This window comes from Lissotriton vulgaris, chromosome 1_1, assembly GCF_964263255.1.
Source record: "Lissotriton vulgaris chromosome 1_1, aLisVul1.2, whole genome shotgun sequence".
NCBI classification, from domain to species: Eukaryota; Metazoa; Chordata; class Amphibia; order Caudata; family Salamandridae; genus Lissotriton; species Lissotriton vulgaris.
In genome coordinates, this window is record NC_141685.1 from 955,674,059 (window position 1) to 955,692,105 (window position 18,047).

Sequence of the window (18,047 nt, forward strand, 5' to 3'; positions counted from 1 at the left end):
CCTGCCTCAACTGCCTCCAAACCTTCCTCTTCCAGTGTTTCAGGCCCACCAAATGCCAGTGGCTGGCAGGATTCGCCATCACCTCCCCCTCTGGTGCACCATCGCTTTGGACAGGTTGGATTTACAGTTAGTCTGAAGAGGATACTCCCTCCCCTTCAAGACTACCCCTCCAGCCATGCCACCTTAATACCATCGCATGTCGGGGATCACTTGGCAATTCTCCAGCAGGAAGTTGTGGCCCTCTTGGCCAAGTGGGCCATCAAGCGCGTTCCGATGCCAGAAGTAGGTCATGATTGTTACTCTCACTACTTCCTGGTTCCAAAGAAGGACAAGGGCCTGCTTCCTATGTTAAACCTTCGGAACGTCAATCACTTTCCCCGGAAGGGGATGTTCAAGATGCTCACACTTGCTCAGGTCTTGTCTGCCCTAGACCCGCAAGACTGGATTGTAGCGTTAGACTTGCAGGACGCTTACTTTCATATTCCTGTCCTGCTGGCTCACCGGTGTTACCTGCGGTTCACGGTAGGCCACGAGCACTTTCAGTACACCATGCTCCCTTTTGGCCTTACCAGCGCCCCTCGGATGTTCACAAAAGTGATGGAGGTGGTCGCAGCTCATCTGTGCAGATCGGCGGTTTCAGTCTTCCCCTATCTCGACGACTGGCTGTTAAAGGCGGGCTCACCCCAGGCAGTCTTCTCCCACCTCCAGACTATGGCAACCTCCTGCTTTTGCTGGGGTTCTCAATCAACGTGCCGAAGTCACTCCTGTTCCCCTCTCAGAAGCTCCTCTTCATCGGAGCGGTTCTGGACATGGCGCAGTTTTGGGTCTAACCTCCTGAACAGCGAGTCCAGGACATTCGGGCTTTGATTCCGATCTTTCAGCCCTTGTTCTGGGTTTCTGTCAGGATGACCTTGAGGCTGCTTGGCCTCATGGCCTCCTGCATCCTGCTGACCAATCATGCAAGGTGGCATATGCGGGCTCTGCAGTGGGACTTGGAGTTCCAGTGGATGCAGCATCAGGGGAACCTGTCCGACTATGTCCAGCGGCAGATCCCTTGCGTCCCCAATCGGAGCACACAGTGGTGACGGATGCGTCTCTCCTAGGATGAGGCAGCCACATGGGAGAGGCGGAGATCAGAGGCCTCTGGTCTCCGTCGGAGTCCACGCTCCACATCAACCTTCTGGAGCTCCGGTCGATCTGACTTGCACTGAAAGCATTCCTTCCCTCTGTCAAGGGGAGTGTAGTGCAGGTGTTCACAGACACCACTACAGCCATGTGGTATTGCAACAAGCAGGGCGGGGTGGGGTCCTGAACCCTATGTCAAGAGGCTCTGTGTCTCTGGACATGGCCGGAACGTCAAGGCATTTCATTGATGGTTCAACACTTGGCAAGTTCTTTGAACGCCAGGGCGGACAAACTCAGCCGCAGGTGCATGATGGATCACGAATGGCGTCTTCACTCGTAGGTGGCACAAGGTCTCTTTCAACAGTGGGGAGAGCCTTGGTTAGATCTATTCCCTCTGTCAAGGGGAGTGTAGTGCAGGTGTTCACAGACAACACCACAGCCATGTGGTATTGCAACAAGCAGGGCGGAGTGGGGTCGTGAACCCTATGTCAAGAGGCTCTGTGTCTCTGGACATGGCCGGAACGTCAAGGCATTTCCTTGATGGTTCAACACTTGGCAAGTTCTTTGAACGCCAGGGCGGACAAACTCAGCCGCAGGTGCATGATGGATCACGAATGGCGTCTTCACTCGTAGGTGGCACAAGGTCTCTTTCAACAGTGGGGAGGGCCTTGGTTAGATCTATTCGCCCCTGAAGAGAACGCGCAATGTCATCAATTCTGCGCGTTGGAATATCCAAGGCGGCACTCGCTCGCCTACGCTTTTCGTCATGAGTGGAGTTGCGGGCTATTGTACGCCTTTCCGCCTATACCATTTCTACCCAGAGTGCAGAAGAAGTTCAGGCGTGACCGGGCCTAAGTTGTTCTTGTGGCTCCGGACTGGGCTAGAAGAGCTTAGTACCCCGAACTACTCAGTATGAGTGTAGGTCCCCCGATCCATGTGCCTCATCGGGGGGGATCTTCTTTCGCAGCAGCAGGGGACGATCCTCCAATCGAACCTGTCCAGCCTCCACCTACATGGTGGAGATTGAGCGGGGACAGCTGATTCCATTTGACATGCCTCCTGAAGTCTGTGATATCATTCGGTCAGCCAGAGTCCCTCCACTAAATCGGTATATGCCTGCAGGTGAAACAAATTTGTGGTATGGTGCACAGCTAAGGCTGTAGATCCCCTTCTTGCCCCTCTTTCAGAAGTACTTTTGTTCCTTCTTTCTCCGGCCCAGCAGGGCTCTGCTCTGGGCACAATTAAGGGCTACCTTTCTGCAATTTCAGCCTTTCTTAGGCTTCCTGATCAGCCCTCTCATTTTTGGTCCCCTGTTGTTAATAGATTTCTTAAAGGCATTACTCATCTTTTTCCTCCTATTCCGTCCTTACTTATCTGATGTGCGCTACTTTTGAGCCGCTTCACAACTGTCTTTTCCGTTTACTGACTTTGAAGCCTGCTTGCTTGGTTGCCATCACCTCCGCTAGGCGTGTGAGTGAGCTCCAGGCTCTTTCCTGTAAGCCTCCTTTTCTGTCTGTTCATCCGGACAAGGTTGTGCTTCGCACTTGTCCTTCCTTCTTGCCAAAGGTTGTTAAAGCCTTCCACATCGAGTAAACTATCACCTTGCCCACTTTTTTTCTGCTTCTGCACCCTTCTAGAGAGGAAGAGAGGCTCCACCGTCTGGGCCCAAAACGTGCGTTTTCATTTTACCTGAATCGCACACAATAGTTCCGGGTGGATGACCAGCTCTTTGTTGGCTACTTAGGTGCCAAGAAAGTTCGGCCTGTACACAAAAAGACTATCTCCCGCTGGGTCTTCTTGTGTATCAAAGCCTGTTATTCTCTGGCTAAAAAGGAACCTCCAGTGGGGTTGCGCGTCCATTCTATTAGGGCGACGGCAGCTACTACTGCATTGGGACGTGTTGTCTCCCTGCAAGACATCTGTTAGGCAGCCACGTGGGCCTCTCTGCACACTTTTACCAAGCATTATTGCCTTGACAGTCAAGTCCGGAGAAACGGCTTATTTAGCCGTTCTGTTCTCCGTGACTTTCTGGTGTGATCTTAGTTCCCAGACTCACCACCGGGGTTGGTATTGCTGGGGTATCTGTTTAGGTAAGGAATCTGTCACTAACGAGTTTCTTTCAGATGAACAAGTTACTTACCTTCAGTAACGAGATATCTGTAAGAAACATTAGTTAGTGATAGATTCCTTAACGCCCCACCCATCCTCCCCGTTCTGCGAACTGATTTCTAGAGTTGAGGTCATCCCTTTAAGGCCCTAGTTTTATTACACCAGTGGTCCATATCTTGCATGGCTCTGCGTTCCTGGCGCGAAGAGTCGGGTACAGAACACGTCTGCATGTGTGAGCACGTCTAAGTAGCTCCAGCGACGTCATCTCGGCGACTACGACGACAGCGACATACGTGGAGCTGCATGACGACGCCTACCGATGCGCAGGGATACTGCTGACGAAAACGTCCGGATCCAGTCTGACGCCGGGGGGTAAATCTAAGGTAAGGAATCTATCACTAACATGTTTCTCACAGAAATATCGTTACGGAAGGTAAGTAACTTGTTCAATAGTACGTTGTGAGTGGAATAGGGGAAAATCATTAAAGAAAATAGTGCTCACAAACTAGATAAAGCAGACTGTAACACCACAAGTAAAATGTCCAGTCCTTATGAGAGGTTACAAATGCAGACAAGGGCAGTACCAAGTAGGGACTACAAAGCCTATTTATGAATCGAAAGCAACAATTTAGAAAAAACAGTAACAAGAGCCAATAGAAAAGATGGCCGGAAAATGGGTGTAGCTTCAAGTCCATACCTGAACACAGCATGCGTCACAGAGCAGCACTACCCAGGCTTGACCCAAAAACCTTCTCCGTACATGATGATTTTTTCTTCTGTATAGACTACCTTAGTTCAGTCTAAATTGAAGGTTCTATCCAGAAGCTCATATAGTATATTTGACAAGATCCAGGATGCTCAATTTTTTTCAATGGGTTAAAAAAGAGTTGCTCACATGAGAGGCTGAGGTTTAATCTCATGGGTCCATGTTGGGTTTTGGGGGTTTTCAGGATTAATTTTCATTGAATAAATTGTATTAAATATTGGTATTTGGGTATTTAGTTAGATGGTAACGCTAAGGCAGTTACAGGATAATTCTCAGGTGGTAGCCCTGGTTTGCCAGATAAAGGGTAGTTTCCCACAGTGTGTCGGGATCTGGGGGCTATACCATCTGCTGGGGCCGAAGAGCCTTGACACTTTGTCATGGTGCCAGGATCCTTGGTTCAGTGGGGAGAAACTGATGGCTAGTACTCGGGTGGGTTACCTACTACATCACCAGCGTGGGTGGAGGGGTGGGTAGAAAGTGCAAGGGGGTTGTTGCTGTGTGAAAATGAGGATACTTACCAGGGTTAGATTTCAAAACTCAGTTATTGGGACTTGTTCTGCTATACGCATTATTGTCATTTTTTTATTACAAGCAACAAGTTGAGAGTACCATGGTCCCTTTGGAAACTTTTTTACATTATAACACTTTATAGATTTTTTGGACTTTTTATTTTAATGGCTTGGCAGTCATGAATTACTATATTGTTACTATTGTTAACATATTTAGTTTAATCGTATATGTAAGCATACGGTAATTTCACAAGTTCCATTGGGCCAAAGGGATGTTTTAATTCACTATTTGGAAGCTGGTTTGATAATATTTTAATCTGAGCTGTATTTAAGCCACCACAGATACTCTTATGGGTGATAGTTTTTTTCCCTTCAATGCTAATGGCTTAAACAATACTCGCAAAGCGTATGCGATTGAATCAAGGATATTGACTCACTACCCTTCGATTATTCTGTTTCAGGAAACACATATCCTCACATCCATATTAAATCATTTTAAAATGTTTAAAACCTGGCCTAGTTTTAAATGTTTTTCATCATCAGTGGCCTCACACAGTGGAGTGGTGGTTACTTCAAAGAACATCCCAATGCAGGTACACTTGTGGCAAAATGACAAAGCTGGCCCGGTGGTGCTTGGTTCACTGTACTGTTGCTTCTGCCTGTCTTACCTTAATCAGTGTTTACTCCCCGGGTGAAGGCAATCCAGACGCCCTCTGCTTTATTTTTACCATTCACATATATCGTATACTGTGGAGATAATTATAGGTGGCAAATTATTATATATTTTAGATTTTTAAAGAATCCCAACATAAACACTAAAGTCCTAACCTAGAGTTCACCTGACCAGTTAACGTGGTCACAAATGTGATGGGAATCCCATCTGCCGAGTTACAAGTTCACTATTCCTAATGGCACTTGAAATACGGCGGATGGAATATCTGTCATGTTTGTTACAAGTAATTTCCATCTGAACTATAAATTAGGCCCTCGAGCATTGGGCAAAAAGCAACGAAAACCTTAAGTGGCTAGAGCAAAAGATCAATTAAAGGCTGAGTAAAGGCTCATAGATCCATGAAGGGCTTGTTTCCCTCACAAGCTGTAATATACCTCTGTCTCCGCTAGATTTTCTTCAACCACCCGTATAGATTTTTTCTTACCACTACTTCAGTTAAGTTTGTAAATATGGTGGTAATACTGAATTATTTGGGGGGGATTATTCAGCCATGCAATTACAGATCTGGGGCTTTAACAGAGATAGGGCTCCTAGAAGATCAATCTTCAACAAAACATATTTAGAAAACAAAAGCTGGTTTAGGGAGTATAAAAAAATGTTTCAGATTTTTTGGCAGCTAATGTGACTCAGCCCTCCCCGGAAGTGGTTGTGAGAAGTTGGCCTGATATGTGATGTCCACTATTCTAGTGGGCACCCTGTATCAGTCCAAACAACCCTTATGATGATGATTGTAAAGTCAACCTTATAGTCCAGCTATCCTAGTGGTAGCATGGACAAAGCAGCCTTAGGCTAAAACTTCAGAGAGCATGTGAAGCCAGCTGTTTTACCATATGTAACCCCTTTAATACCAAATGAAAGGACACCACACAGGTTATATATAAAATATATATGTATTTCTTACTAACACAACCCCTCTGAACTCTTTATGAGGTCAGAGGCACAAGCACATAACAAGTTACTTAATTATCATACAATAAGTTGCACCAAATACAGTCGAGCCCTAGGGGCGTTGCAAACCATATACTAAAATAGTGGTATAAGAACCACGGCACGAACAGGGAGTAGGCCTAGGGCCTAGGGAATCGCTGGGGCTACACTGAACTACCAAACGTTAGGAGGCAGGAGGCCCACGGGAAGCGTGTGCAGTGTCTTAACACACAAGTGGGTTCTCATAGGAATACAATAGGAACGTAGGAGTCAGAAACTAGTTGATTTAGGACACTTCCGGATGAAGTAGGAGAAAGCTACTGAAAACTAGGACACTTGGATAGTCAATACCCAGAGGAACACCGGAGTACTCGCGTTACCTCACCCACAGGAGCCGGGTGCATAGGTGTCAAGTTGTGTCGGGTTTCGTCGCTGAATCCTATGGAGACCTGTAAAATGATGCTGCAGGCAACCAGGAGAGAAGTGTCCGGTTGGAGCCAAGGGCGGATCGAGGATGAAGAGTACCTGAAAGCAGAGGGGACAGAGTCTGAGTCACTAGCCAGTGACCAGGAAGGAACCAGGCGATGTCGTGAAGCAATCAGGTGATGTCGTGAAGCTTGTCTCTGCAGCCACGAGGTCCAGGAGGCGTCGACGACGACCAGGCGCTGGAATCGAGCTGTCCCACGATGGATGTAGATGTCTGCGGTGTCAGGACCCGGATTGGACCCAACGAGCCTTGGCAAATGCAACCCACGCAGGAATCGAATATTCGCTTCGAGGCAGAGCAACAAGGTCTGGGGGGCTTCTCCTTTTCAGGGAAGCAGGAGCAAGCTTGGAGCAACCAGGCAAGCGGTGTAGATTCAAAGGTTTGCCTTCACAGCCAATGGGCAAATGACCGGTAAGGCACGTCGAGCTCAAAAGCAACAGCAGGCCCCACGCAGCACTCGTGGAGGGCTGTGCGTCGGTGCACATGTGGCTCGGAGCTTCTCAATCCCCAATGCACAACTTCGAGGGTGCCTCGGAAGCTGCACAATTAGCAATAAGCAGGTTTTTCAAGATGTCCGGTCCCACGTCTCTCGTCACCTCCACGGGTCTCAGCTCTGCTGTAGATGTGCGTCGGGGTCAGAGAAGTCTGGAAGTCCAGTTCCTGTCTGCCTCTGTGCTCGGGCTCCGGCGGGAGCGTCGACAAAGCAAACCGGCAAATCACTGGTGGGGCCTGTTTGCACAGGGTGGTCACTCCTTGACCACAAGGGAGATTCTTCAGTCTTCTAGTTGGAGTAGAATGTCGAAGGTCCAGAGTTTCGTTTCAAGTTTCAGTTCAGTATAATCTAAAGTCTCTAGACTCAGCTCCTACCTATATACGAATTAAAGGGGCTGGATTACCTACTAGGTCCCTCCTATGGGTGGGACCAGGGAAGGGGGTGGTTACACCCCTTTCCCCTTGTCCAGTTTTGCGCCAGAGCTGGGGCTGGAGTGCCCCAACAACTGGTTTGAACCGGGCTATGCATGGAGCTCCTTGTTTGCCCCAGGCAGTGTCTCATTCCATGCAGCCCTCCCTGCCCCAATACACTATGGCCTGTCTGGGGTGGTGCTAGCACCTCCCAAGACAGGAAACCTATTGTCCAGGCCTCCCTCGCTGGAAGGATTCCCAGCAGCAGGAGGTCAGACTTGTGTCTGTGGCAGCAGCATCCATTTTGTGATGCTGAGGCTCTGGTTAACTTTAACTGGGATTAACCGAAACAACATGTCTTCTCCCTCTAGAAGGGTGGAATGCTACCCCCGCCGCCAGAACTGGCGGGCGTAGTATTCCAAAGCGTATGACACCTTACATGACATGTTTTGATAAAGCTAAACCAAAGTTAGCATTAACCGCGAGGATTATAATGCACTTAAGAGTATATGGTATGGCTATATCATAGAACAGCTATAAGGACATGGTTCCGAAAGCTGCAGATAGGCTCAGCTCATGCTAGAGCACCACCTCACATAATACCAAACACTCTGCCTTCAGGATTGTTAAGGCCTGCCATAGGAGTGACTTATAGGTATATATGTGTCTATATGTAACGGTAGGTATAGGGATACTATACCTAAGCAAGGGGTGATTACACGACCTGGCCCCAGCTGAGTGATCAGCCAGTTGTGTCAATTTGGATAGCCAGCCAGGGGTGGCATAATACATGCTGCAGCCCCTGGTAGGCCTTGGATGCACCTATGCCCTAGGTACCTATAGTACACTATATAGGGGCTCATAAGGTGACCCAATATCCAATTGGAGATGTACCTAAAGTACATGGAGTCCATTTTACAGAGAGAGCAGATAGCCTGGGGCCCTGATTAGCAGGATCCCAGGCCCACTAAGTCGAAAACCAGCTAAACACTAGGCAAAAAGTTGGGGTAACCATATAGTCAGATATCCACCTTCCTACAGTGGTTATGCCAATATTATTATATCATGAATTTTGTTCCTAATTCTACATATCAGCAAAAGGTGTGAGGAAAGTAATCTTGTTGGTTGATACCTAGCGTGGCAGTCCCTTGAAAAGGTTGCCCAAAATGCTCTAAATTTTGTAAGGTGCATGAAATCTGGATAAAGTATTTTGCATAAATATTCCAAGTAATACTATGTTTCCCCTGTTGGGATATTATCATTTGAATGGCACAGCAAGGACATTTCAGAAGCTGATTTACACAGCTATGTCAGTGGCATTTCACTAATATTAAAGTGGTGGAAGACTTCATTAGTTCCATCTTTTATGGACTGGTATGATAAAATAATTCAAGTCAGACAATGTGAAGATTTATATGGTGAACCTGCCGGTACCTGTTCAAAAGTCATAAAGAAATAGGGCACATATTTTGCTAAAGATAATGTCGAACAATACATTTTTAAAGATGTAACATGATTTTCTTGTTTAATGCTTTGTATATTGTTGGGATCTACAAAGGTATGAGAATGCTGTTTCAGTTAGGAAAATTGGTTAATTTGCACTTTATTAAGAGATGTATTTTAGAATTTTGTGTAATTACATCTGTCTTGTAGATGATGCAGATTTTTGTACCTTTTTAACGTAATAAAGATGTTGCAGATTTTTTGAGTGATATCTAGGCACAATTGCACTTAAATTAAGTCTGCACTTCAGAATCATTATTAATTCTTGCATTTCCATTGAATTTGATCGTATTTATGGTTTCCTTTTGATTATTTATACAAATGTACTGGGTACTTATGTATGTTAACAGTTTTTGATGTAAGCTTCTGAAAGTAAAAAGAAAATGTAAACAAATAAAAATAATAAAAGACCTCATATATGCCTGGTCTGCAGATAAAAGGACCAGAGGGAGTAGGACTAGTTGACTAAATGTGAGAAAGGTGGGTGTCAACAAGCTACCTGCTATCCTTTAGTTTTTTTGTAATTTTAAGTGGAAAAGTAAAATGAGAACAAGTTTCATGGGCCATGTAACTGGTCATTCATTCCTGATGACTTCTCATAAGTGTACAAGAAGAATATTTATTGGCGCCGGACTAGAGGGACCTTTCAAACTAGATGAAAACTGTGTGTTCCCTTTTCTTTGGCTCACTAGATTTAGCCTTTGGAGAGATGGCATACAAACGGGTCATGATGTTATGAAGCAGTGATCTGACCTGTTTTAGTAAGGTGATTCCATGGGTAGAGCTTTGTCCATCTTAATAAAGCTGCATGTTCTGGTTAGTATGTTTGGACTGAGCAGCACTCAATTTTTGTTTTCACTCCTTTAGGTGGATCATGGGTTTTGTGAGCCGTAAGAAGGAGAAGTTACTGCTGAAGACAAAAATGGCTGGTACTTTCCTCCTACGCTTTAGTGAGAGCTGCAAAGATGGTGCCATCACATTTTCATGGGTAGAATTCCAGCCTAATGGTAAGCATGCTTATCACTCCTCTTGGGTTTCCAAGTGTTCTTGCCAGTATCTAAAGGATTATTGGTGTTCATCACAGAGCAATCTTCATTAGATTCGCATGTTTGACTCAATTTGTTTAATGAATCAGAACTGCCTAAATTAAACTCAAGTGGTGTTTAGAAGTCTTGCCTTGCCATACTTCGGGATTCTTGTGCATCGGTAACAAGCACCTCAAGCAGTTTGCATCTGTGAATGATGTGTGTAGCTCTAGATCATATGGAATATTTAGGAATTTGGTGTTGGTCATTTCATCAAAACAAAAAATTATTCAAAAGAGTTTTGTGTGTGGCAAAAAAGTGTGAAGCTTTGATTGATGTATGAGAGTCGACCAAACACTGCCTCCTGGCACTTTCTATAGTTTCCCACACTGGCCCCATTCACATCACCACCTTCCACATTCATCTTGTCCATATAAGCCTTCAGTTACCTATTCACTTATGGCCCCAACCCAGACCCGCCTTCATCTACTCCTTGCAAGTCTTTAGTGGCTATGTTTACATTTATACTTTGTATTTCTCTTTTGCTGGTGTATATTGGCCTTGTCAGCTCCTTCCTACTAACTTAGCCGTTGATGGGCCCTATCCACAAACTTGGTTACCTCTTCTTTCTTTACATAGCCCATAATGGCTCCAGCTAAGTTTTCATCCACTTTCTCCCCATTTTCCTGCATGTCCTTTCACAATTCCCACCGACATTCACCCCCGATAACCATGTGATTTCCACTGCTTGGTCATTGAGAATTAAAAGAAACAGTATGTGGTTTGTACAAAGCACAACTGTAGAAAGTAGAGACCCCGCACCTGGATTTGCTCTCAAATGAGCTTCTTGGTCACTCTTCAGTAAATATGAGCATTGGTCTAGACTTAGCAGGCTCTTTCATTTTGGGCCAGAAGACGAGGGGCATTACTCAGACTGGTTATAGACATTTGATTTATGTTGAGGGGAGTTTAAGGGGTAGAAGGAACATGCCAATCGTTTTTTGGCACTGAATTCGCCTTTGTCTTCTTGGCTCCCTGTTAACCATGTTGGTCTGTATGGGTGTTTGACTCTTCCATTTTTCTGTACCTGTACCTGTATCATCCAGTCTCCAGACCATGCTGACAGTGGCCACTTCTCTGCCTTCCTCTTTATCCTTCATCACTGCCCACTCCTCTTTTGATGCTACACTCTTGTTTGATTTTTACTTCTGGCTGAGCCACATTTCTCTCTTGTTTTTGTTCCCAACAAATGTCTGTTCTAGATTAATATGCTATGCGTTTCTCCCATCAAGTGGTCTGATTGAAAATTCTCAGTGCTCTTCTTAAACTGTATTTTTAAGAGGAAGTGAGTGTTGAACCAAAGAAAATGTATTCAATAAGGCTTCTCTTTGATGCTGAGCCACAGCTCCGCCTTCCCTCGCCATACCTATTCACCATTCTCACATTGGTTTTCCTCCAATGGGTCACTTTTCAATGTTCAGAGTGGGTACTTTTTTTCCAAAATGAAATGGGGAGATTGTTTTTTCAGCATGAGGTACTGACAACAATAACTGGGTCATGAGATATTGATAATTTTTCAACAACTGATTGAGGGAAGTCTTATTATAATGGCGACATATTTGATATGTTGGCATCTTATGAGACAGCCACTACATGTAAGTGTATGAAAAGGGCATAGGAAGCATGGAAGTGACAAGACTCCTCTCTCTCTCACTACTTCTGTTGAAAGTTAAAAGAGTGCTTCCATTATGTAATAGTCTTCCATGCACAAAAGTGTCTCACCCTCTGCCAAGCCAGCATTGCATTGATTTGTCTTGTGTTAAGACGCGCGCCTTCCTGAAATGTCATCTTACCAAAAAATCGATCTGCTTCCGTTCATTCTATTCATGTCCCCAAAATGGTAATAGCCTATAAATACCTCATACCCCAACATTACTACTTCATCATACCCCAGCGTGACTGCTTTCTTCATGTGTTGGCCATGGGTAGCAAGGGGGGTGTATTTGTGTGTGTATACACATGCACTTATATTACTTGCTCTAAACCTTTTCTCTGCCAGTGTAGGAAGCTTGCTCTGGTTCTGCCTATGCTGTACATGTTCTGTGTGTACATGGAAAGCTTGCAGTTCTTCATGTACGAGAAGCTTACTCTGGTTCTGCTGTACATGTGGTATTTCGGCTGTTCTGAGCTTGCACTACTGATGTTCTTGTAGTACTTCTTATCTTTCTGTGTGTGTGAATGCTTTTTTTTTTGCAGTAGTCCCGCCTGTGCTTAAGTGAAGCTGTGTTACAATCCTGTGTTTGCATCGTGTGTAATTGTAGGTCACACTCAACATATTATCCTTTCAGCTAGTGTTGTGTTTGAAACATTGCAGCTTGTTTACTTCAAAGATTTAGTTTTGGGTTTCAGAAATCATTTGTGATCATGTTGCGCAAACCCACAATGCATCCGCTAACAAGCTCCACCTGATCAAATCAAGAGAATAGATATTACGAAATAATTTCGACTATACGTCTGCCACGAAAAGACTTGAAATCTATTAAACTAACCCTCGAATCCTACATACTCATCATCGAAGTCTTAAGTTAAGGACTCGTTATAGAGTGTGGGTTGGAAAAAAATAATTTTTGAAATAAATCATCAATAAATTGCAAAGTTAGCAGAACCTGATAGCATAGGGTTTGGAATCTGGGCTCTTCGAGATCACAATGAATAAAACTGTTTGACATGTCTGTGTTTCTGTAACCAGTGTATTTGTAGGTGGATTTACTACGCCAATATGGCGATGAAAGTTCGGGACAATATAGCTTCAGAGTTTGAGAACGTTGATGAGTACCCGCATTCCTTGTGGAATTCACAACCAGTACTGTATAGCTAATTTTTGGGAAGTGTGGTCTGAACACAATTTCATTACATGACCAAACCAAAAAGCAGTGGGATTCTGCATCAAGTTAAAAAGCAAGTGATGTCTCCATACCAGGTTGAGGGAGAACACAAGACATGACTAACAGAGTGCGGGCGGACATCCTTTTGTGGAACCGGACCGCCCGCCATTGGTGCGGTATCCCGTTGGTGACATTAGGATGCACCCACCACACTGGCGTCCTGCATTCTTGACATTGCGGCGGGCGGTGCTCTCAGCACCGCCCGCCGCAATGCCAAGAAGGCATGTCGTGCACTTCCGCGCGGTGCCTGCCATGTTGTGCATGGAACTGCAGGGAGTACCATAGGTACCCCCCATGTGCACCCCCATCCCCCAGAATCCCTGGGGGCCCGCTACGGGCCCCCAATGGGGAAAACCGCCTGCCTTTCCATTGCGGAACCGGCAGACGGTCTTCCCGTCCGCCGGGGTACCCCCTGCCATGGTAATGTGGCGGGGGGAATTCTTCTGCGGGCGGTGGTTTTTTGTGGGCGGATCGCCACCGCCAAGCGGGCGGTGGTGATCCGCCCGATACCTTAATGAGCCCCTAAGTCTCTGCTCTGGTCAGCTGAGTGGATCTGCCTCAAAGCATGAGGTGATTCAGCCCCAAAAATAACTTCAACACCAAAAGAAGATGGGCCTCCAAAGACTGCTTCTGAAGACACTTCACCTTTGTATCCTGATGCAAGACCATCTAAATTTGGACACTGAACCACGATACACTGACACCAGAAGATTGCCATGACTTAACAAAACATAGTTTTATCAGTGTAGATGCAAGCTTTGTAGTTGCAAAACATATCAAAATTGATATGTTTAGGCTTACAAAAGTTGTCAAAGCAACTCATCCTACATATTATAGTTTACCACCTCATGGCAAGTCTGGTTTAAGTGCAAAGTTTCTCTTGATGGTGCTATTTCACCACATTTGCACCAGATGTATAAAGACCACTTAACCAGATAAAGAGCCAATATATAATTGTACACTTTTTTTTCAACATGATGCCACATACTCATAATTTTTGTCATGTGTTCACACGGATGAAGAGGAGGATCAAGGTCAGCCATGTGATGCCATTGTCCAAGCATTGAAGACACATGATATAAATATTAATTGGACCCTTGGAGAACCAAATTAGAGAATCACTATGAGTGCTAAGGGTTTACCCAGATTTGCTACCTATGCATAATAGCCAGATTTATCATCCCAATCCGCAGTCACTCTGTCTACAGATTTGGCAACTGAGGTCAAGTAAATGGCTATTCTGAAGGAAGCTCGTTGCCCAACTTCGCATGTGTGTTATGTTCCAAAGTGGGATTTTGTTCATTACGACTAATGTGCCTCCTCGCCTCCACTCACAGCAGGTCCAACTTAAATTATAAAATACTTTTATTCTCCTAAAGAATGTGGAACAAAATGTAAAAAAACTGCTACAGCACTAGTAACTTAATTTTGAATTACATCTTTAATTACTCTAAAAATATTTAACTAAATTACATTTTTTCTGAAGTTGTAATAAAATTTCGACGTCAATAATGGATTAAAATGTCAATTATATTTTAATAAAAATAAATGTTATATTAATGTATAAATTCAAAACAGGTTACTATAGTTTATAATTAAATAAATGTTTTATGTTACCTTATTTTTAACATTAAATTATATTTACGTATATTTTTAAATATTTTTGATAATTTAATTTAACATTCTTTCCTGTGTATTTGAGAAACTTACACTCACAAATGTATCTCCACCCCTTTTGACAAAGTTATCGAGCTACACTAAGCCAAGGACTTGAGGAAGCCTACATAGAGGGTACAAGTCTTCCTTGGATCAGGTCCTACATACTTAATAGAACAAATGTCAGCAATGCTCTTCCTTTCTCATCCAACCCTTGCAGAATAAATGCATGAGTCCCTCAAGGCTCTTTCATCTCACACATGCTTTTCCACATCTACATGAAATCATTACTGGGAATGATCAGCGATTTTGAGTTCAGCTGTTATAAACGCAGATGACATGCAGATACTTCTTAAATTGGAAAGCCCCAAGGACACTGGGAACTCAAAACATATTTTCTTGCACCTAAGATTTCCCTCACAAGTTCCAAACAACAATCGCTTTTGTCCTATGAAAACTGAGTATGTGAATAATCTATATCATGGCTCACCTTTATCAATCATAAGAAGATTGCAGAAAATTCTGAACTCTGCTTCCAGACTACCCCAACATGTAAAGCCACAAGCACACATCTCCCATGCCTTGAGGGCCCTACATTGGTTACCAGTTGCCAGAGGATCTTCCTTTAGGCTGCTCTGTATCACCGACTAAAGCAATACATGGCAAAGGACCATTTTTTAATCTTTAGGAAAGTCACAAAATACACACAGCTAAGGAACCTTCACTCTAAACTGGCACCCTGCCTCACAGACCCAGCATACAAGAAAAAAACACTGGGTCGAACATCTTTCTCTGTCCAAGCAGCTAAACCTTGTAATTTGTTACCCTAAGCATAAGATCCATTGACAACCAACTCAGCCTCAGAAGATTAGTCACTAGTTGGTTCTTGCCTACATAACCGCAATACAGCAATGTCCAAGAACAGTAGATACAAAACATTACAACTATAACAACTGTTTAGTGCTTTTCAGACTGTATGGCGCTAGCCAGTCTCATGGTAACTCAACACTGTCTTGAACCAGCTAATGCTACCTCCCTTTGAGCTGTTCCACAAGTCACATCTTAAGTGCATCAACTGGAAGAGGTTCTTTTCTCCTAGTGATTGCATCAGGAAGTAGGGTAGGGGAGATGCATGCATTCCCCATAAAGGAACCCTTCCTCCGATTGACAATGGACAAAGTAATTTTAAAACCAATCCTCAATTCATACCTAAAGTCCTTACTGACTTTCATCTGAATGAACCCATTATGCTACATCCATTCCTCCTGAATCCAACAACTGCAGGAAGATCATTGTACTGTTCAGACGTACGCAAATGCATTAGGTTCTAAATGGACAAAACAAAGCCCATCTCATCAGATCAACTGTTTGTCTCTTATGGCCAGCGCCAAAGGGGTCAACCGATGTCCGCCTGTATCACCTTTTTATATAACAAAGCCAAGTGTCTGCTCCAGGAGAGAGTGAGGATGCATTCCACCAGGGGAGTGTCTAAGACTGCTGTACTTTGCGTTTGTGTTCCATTGTAAGCATATCCCTTGCAGCTACCTGGAGGAGCAGGCACACATTCACTAAGCACTACTGCCTAGATGTGAATGCTGAAGCAGGCTCAGCAGTGGGACAAGCAGTCCTCCAAAACCTGTTTCGGTAAAGGTGAGCCTGCACCCGCATTCTTATACTTTATTGTGATTGTACTACACTGCCTACTTGTTTGTCTGACTGAAGTATATGAATATATGAAAGTTCCAATGCTGGAGAAGAAATTGGTTACTTCTGTGTAATTCCAGTTCTCCAGCCCATAGTATATTTCATGTATTCACATGGGACCCTCCCACCTCCCCAATCAGAGTCTATTTATTATATAATATACTCACACTTTGTACTTTAAAATCTGAACTATCGTGACCTCTGGAGGGACTAGAAGTGCTAGCTCTTTCACCTCTTTGCCTGAAGTTTGGATTGCTTCAAATTAGGTGGCTTTGCTACTAAACAACGACTGTTTTTGAGGCCTTTGGCCATCTTAACACTTTTTACTACTATTTAATATTGCTGTGGATTCTCTGCCTGATGACAGGGAATGATTCAAGCATGTGACCATTTGAAAGATACCAATGCTTGAGAATTTGAGTTACAAATACGTAACTAATTTCTTCCATGTCAATTCACTGTCTTACTTTGAAAAATGAAAGGGATGTCAATACAAAATAAGAAAATTTACAAATAATTAATCTAAGTACGGTTTCTAGTTTTCAGTTAAAGCAAATTAGAACCGATAATACACCACCAAAAGGGAAAAGTTGCTTTTCAGAAGTAAGAAAACACCAGATTTTGCTGCACTTTTACAGTTTTGACACAATATGATGTCAAAACGGTGAAAATTTACCGTCTAGCTCTCAGCAGTTTCTTTGATAGATGCTCCCGCTATGACTCTACTTACGCCATCCTAAGCCACTTAATGTTCCTATGTGACACCCCAGTAACAACCTTGTTCTAGATTTACCTCGTGATGGTATGAAAAGCAGGCCTTTAAGAGCTCACCCTCTCCTACAGAAGGTTTAGCCGTCATTTTATGAACATCTTCAACAATCATCCATAGGGCCATGTGCAAAGGGGTTCATGTGCCGGTTTTGTTGAAACTGCACTGCCTACTACCCATAAATTAACACAGAAAAGCTACAAGATTGTTTGAGTTGTTAAAGCATGAAGAGGCAGCCATTGCTCGGTGTTTTCTAGCATATGCTGCAGACAGGCAATTTGAGCAAAAAGGGTGCATGGATCATTGTTGAGCCTGAGCACCCATGTAGAATGTCCCAGGATCACTAAGTTCAACTTTTACTCCTACTTCCTCAATTACAAAATGATTTGTGGAACATAAGATATTTAAACAACGCTTCACACTTGGCCACATACCTTTTACAAACACATCTGGCTTGCTGTCCTACATTTATAATACTGAGCTGTGCTCATCTTTTCCCCCAAGATGGAAAATGCACTAGAACAGTATACCCTGCACAGGACACAAAGTACAACTCTTCCGAATGCCCATCAAGAGAACAGTCCTGCACTATTTTCAGATAACCAAAGGCCTACATGCTTGGTAGAATTCTGTGCAGCTAGATTTCAAATATAAACAAAATCCCAAAGGCATGCCCCAACAATGTAAAATAAACATCATTCACAGTGGGTGTGAACTGCACAAGCAAACACCCCAGGGCATATTGCGGGTAACAAAGCTTTTTTTTAACTACCTCAGCCCTTTATTTTATAGCAGCACTGTTGACTGTTACTAAAGGACCTAGATCTAACAATATGTATATTAATTCCTTTGCAGCCTCCTTCCTTGGGACTAAGTAGAAGCAGAA

The 18,047-nt window shown here is 44.0% G+C and overlaps 1 protein-coding gene across 2 annotated transcripts in view; it reads left to right on the forward strand.

Annotated features, from left to right (window-relative positions):
• STAT2 (signal transducer and activator of transcription 2) overlaps positions 1 to 18,047 on the forward strand; it is a 534,553-nt gene that overhangs the window by 413,909 nt on the left and 102,597 nt on the right. For both annotated transcript variants that reach the window (XM_086959626.1, XM_086959619.1), the window contains exon 21: positions 9,930 to 10,069. In XM_086959626.1, the coding sequence (XP_086815752.1) occupies positions 9,930 to 10,069 (140 nt within the window). The remainder of the gene's footprint in view (positions 1 to 9,929; positions 10,070 to 18,047) is intronic.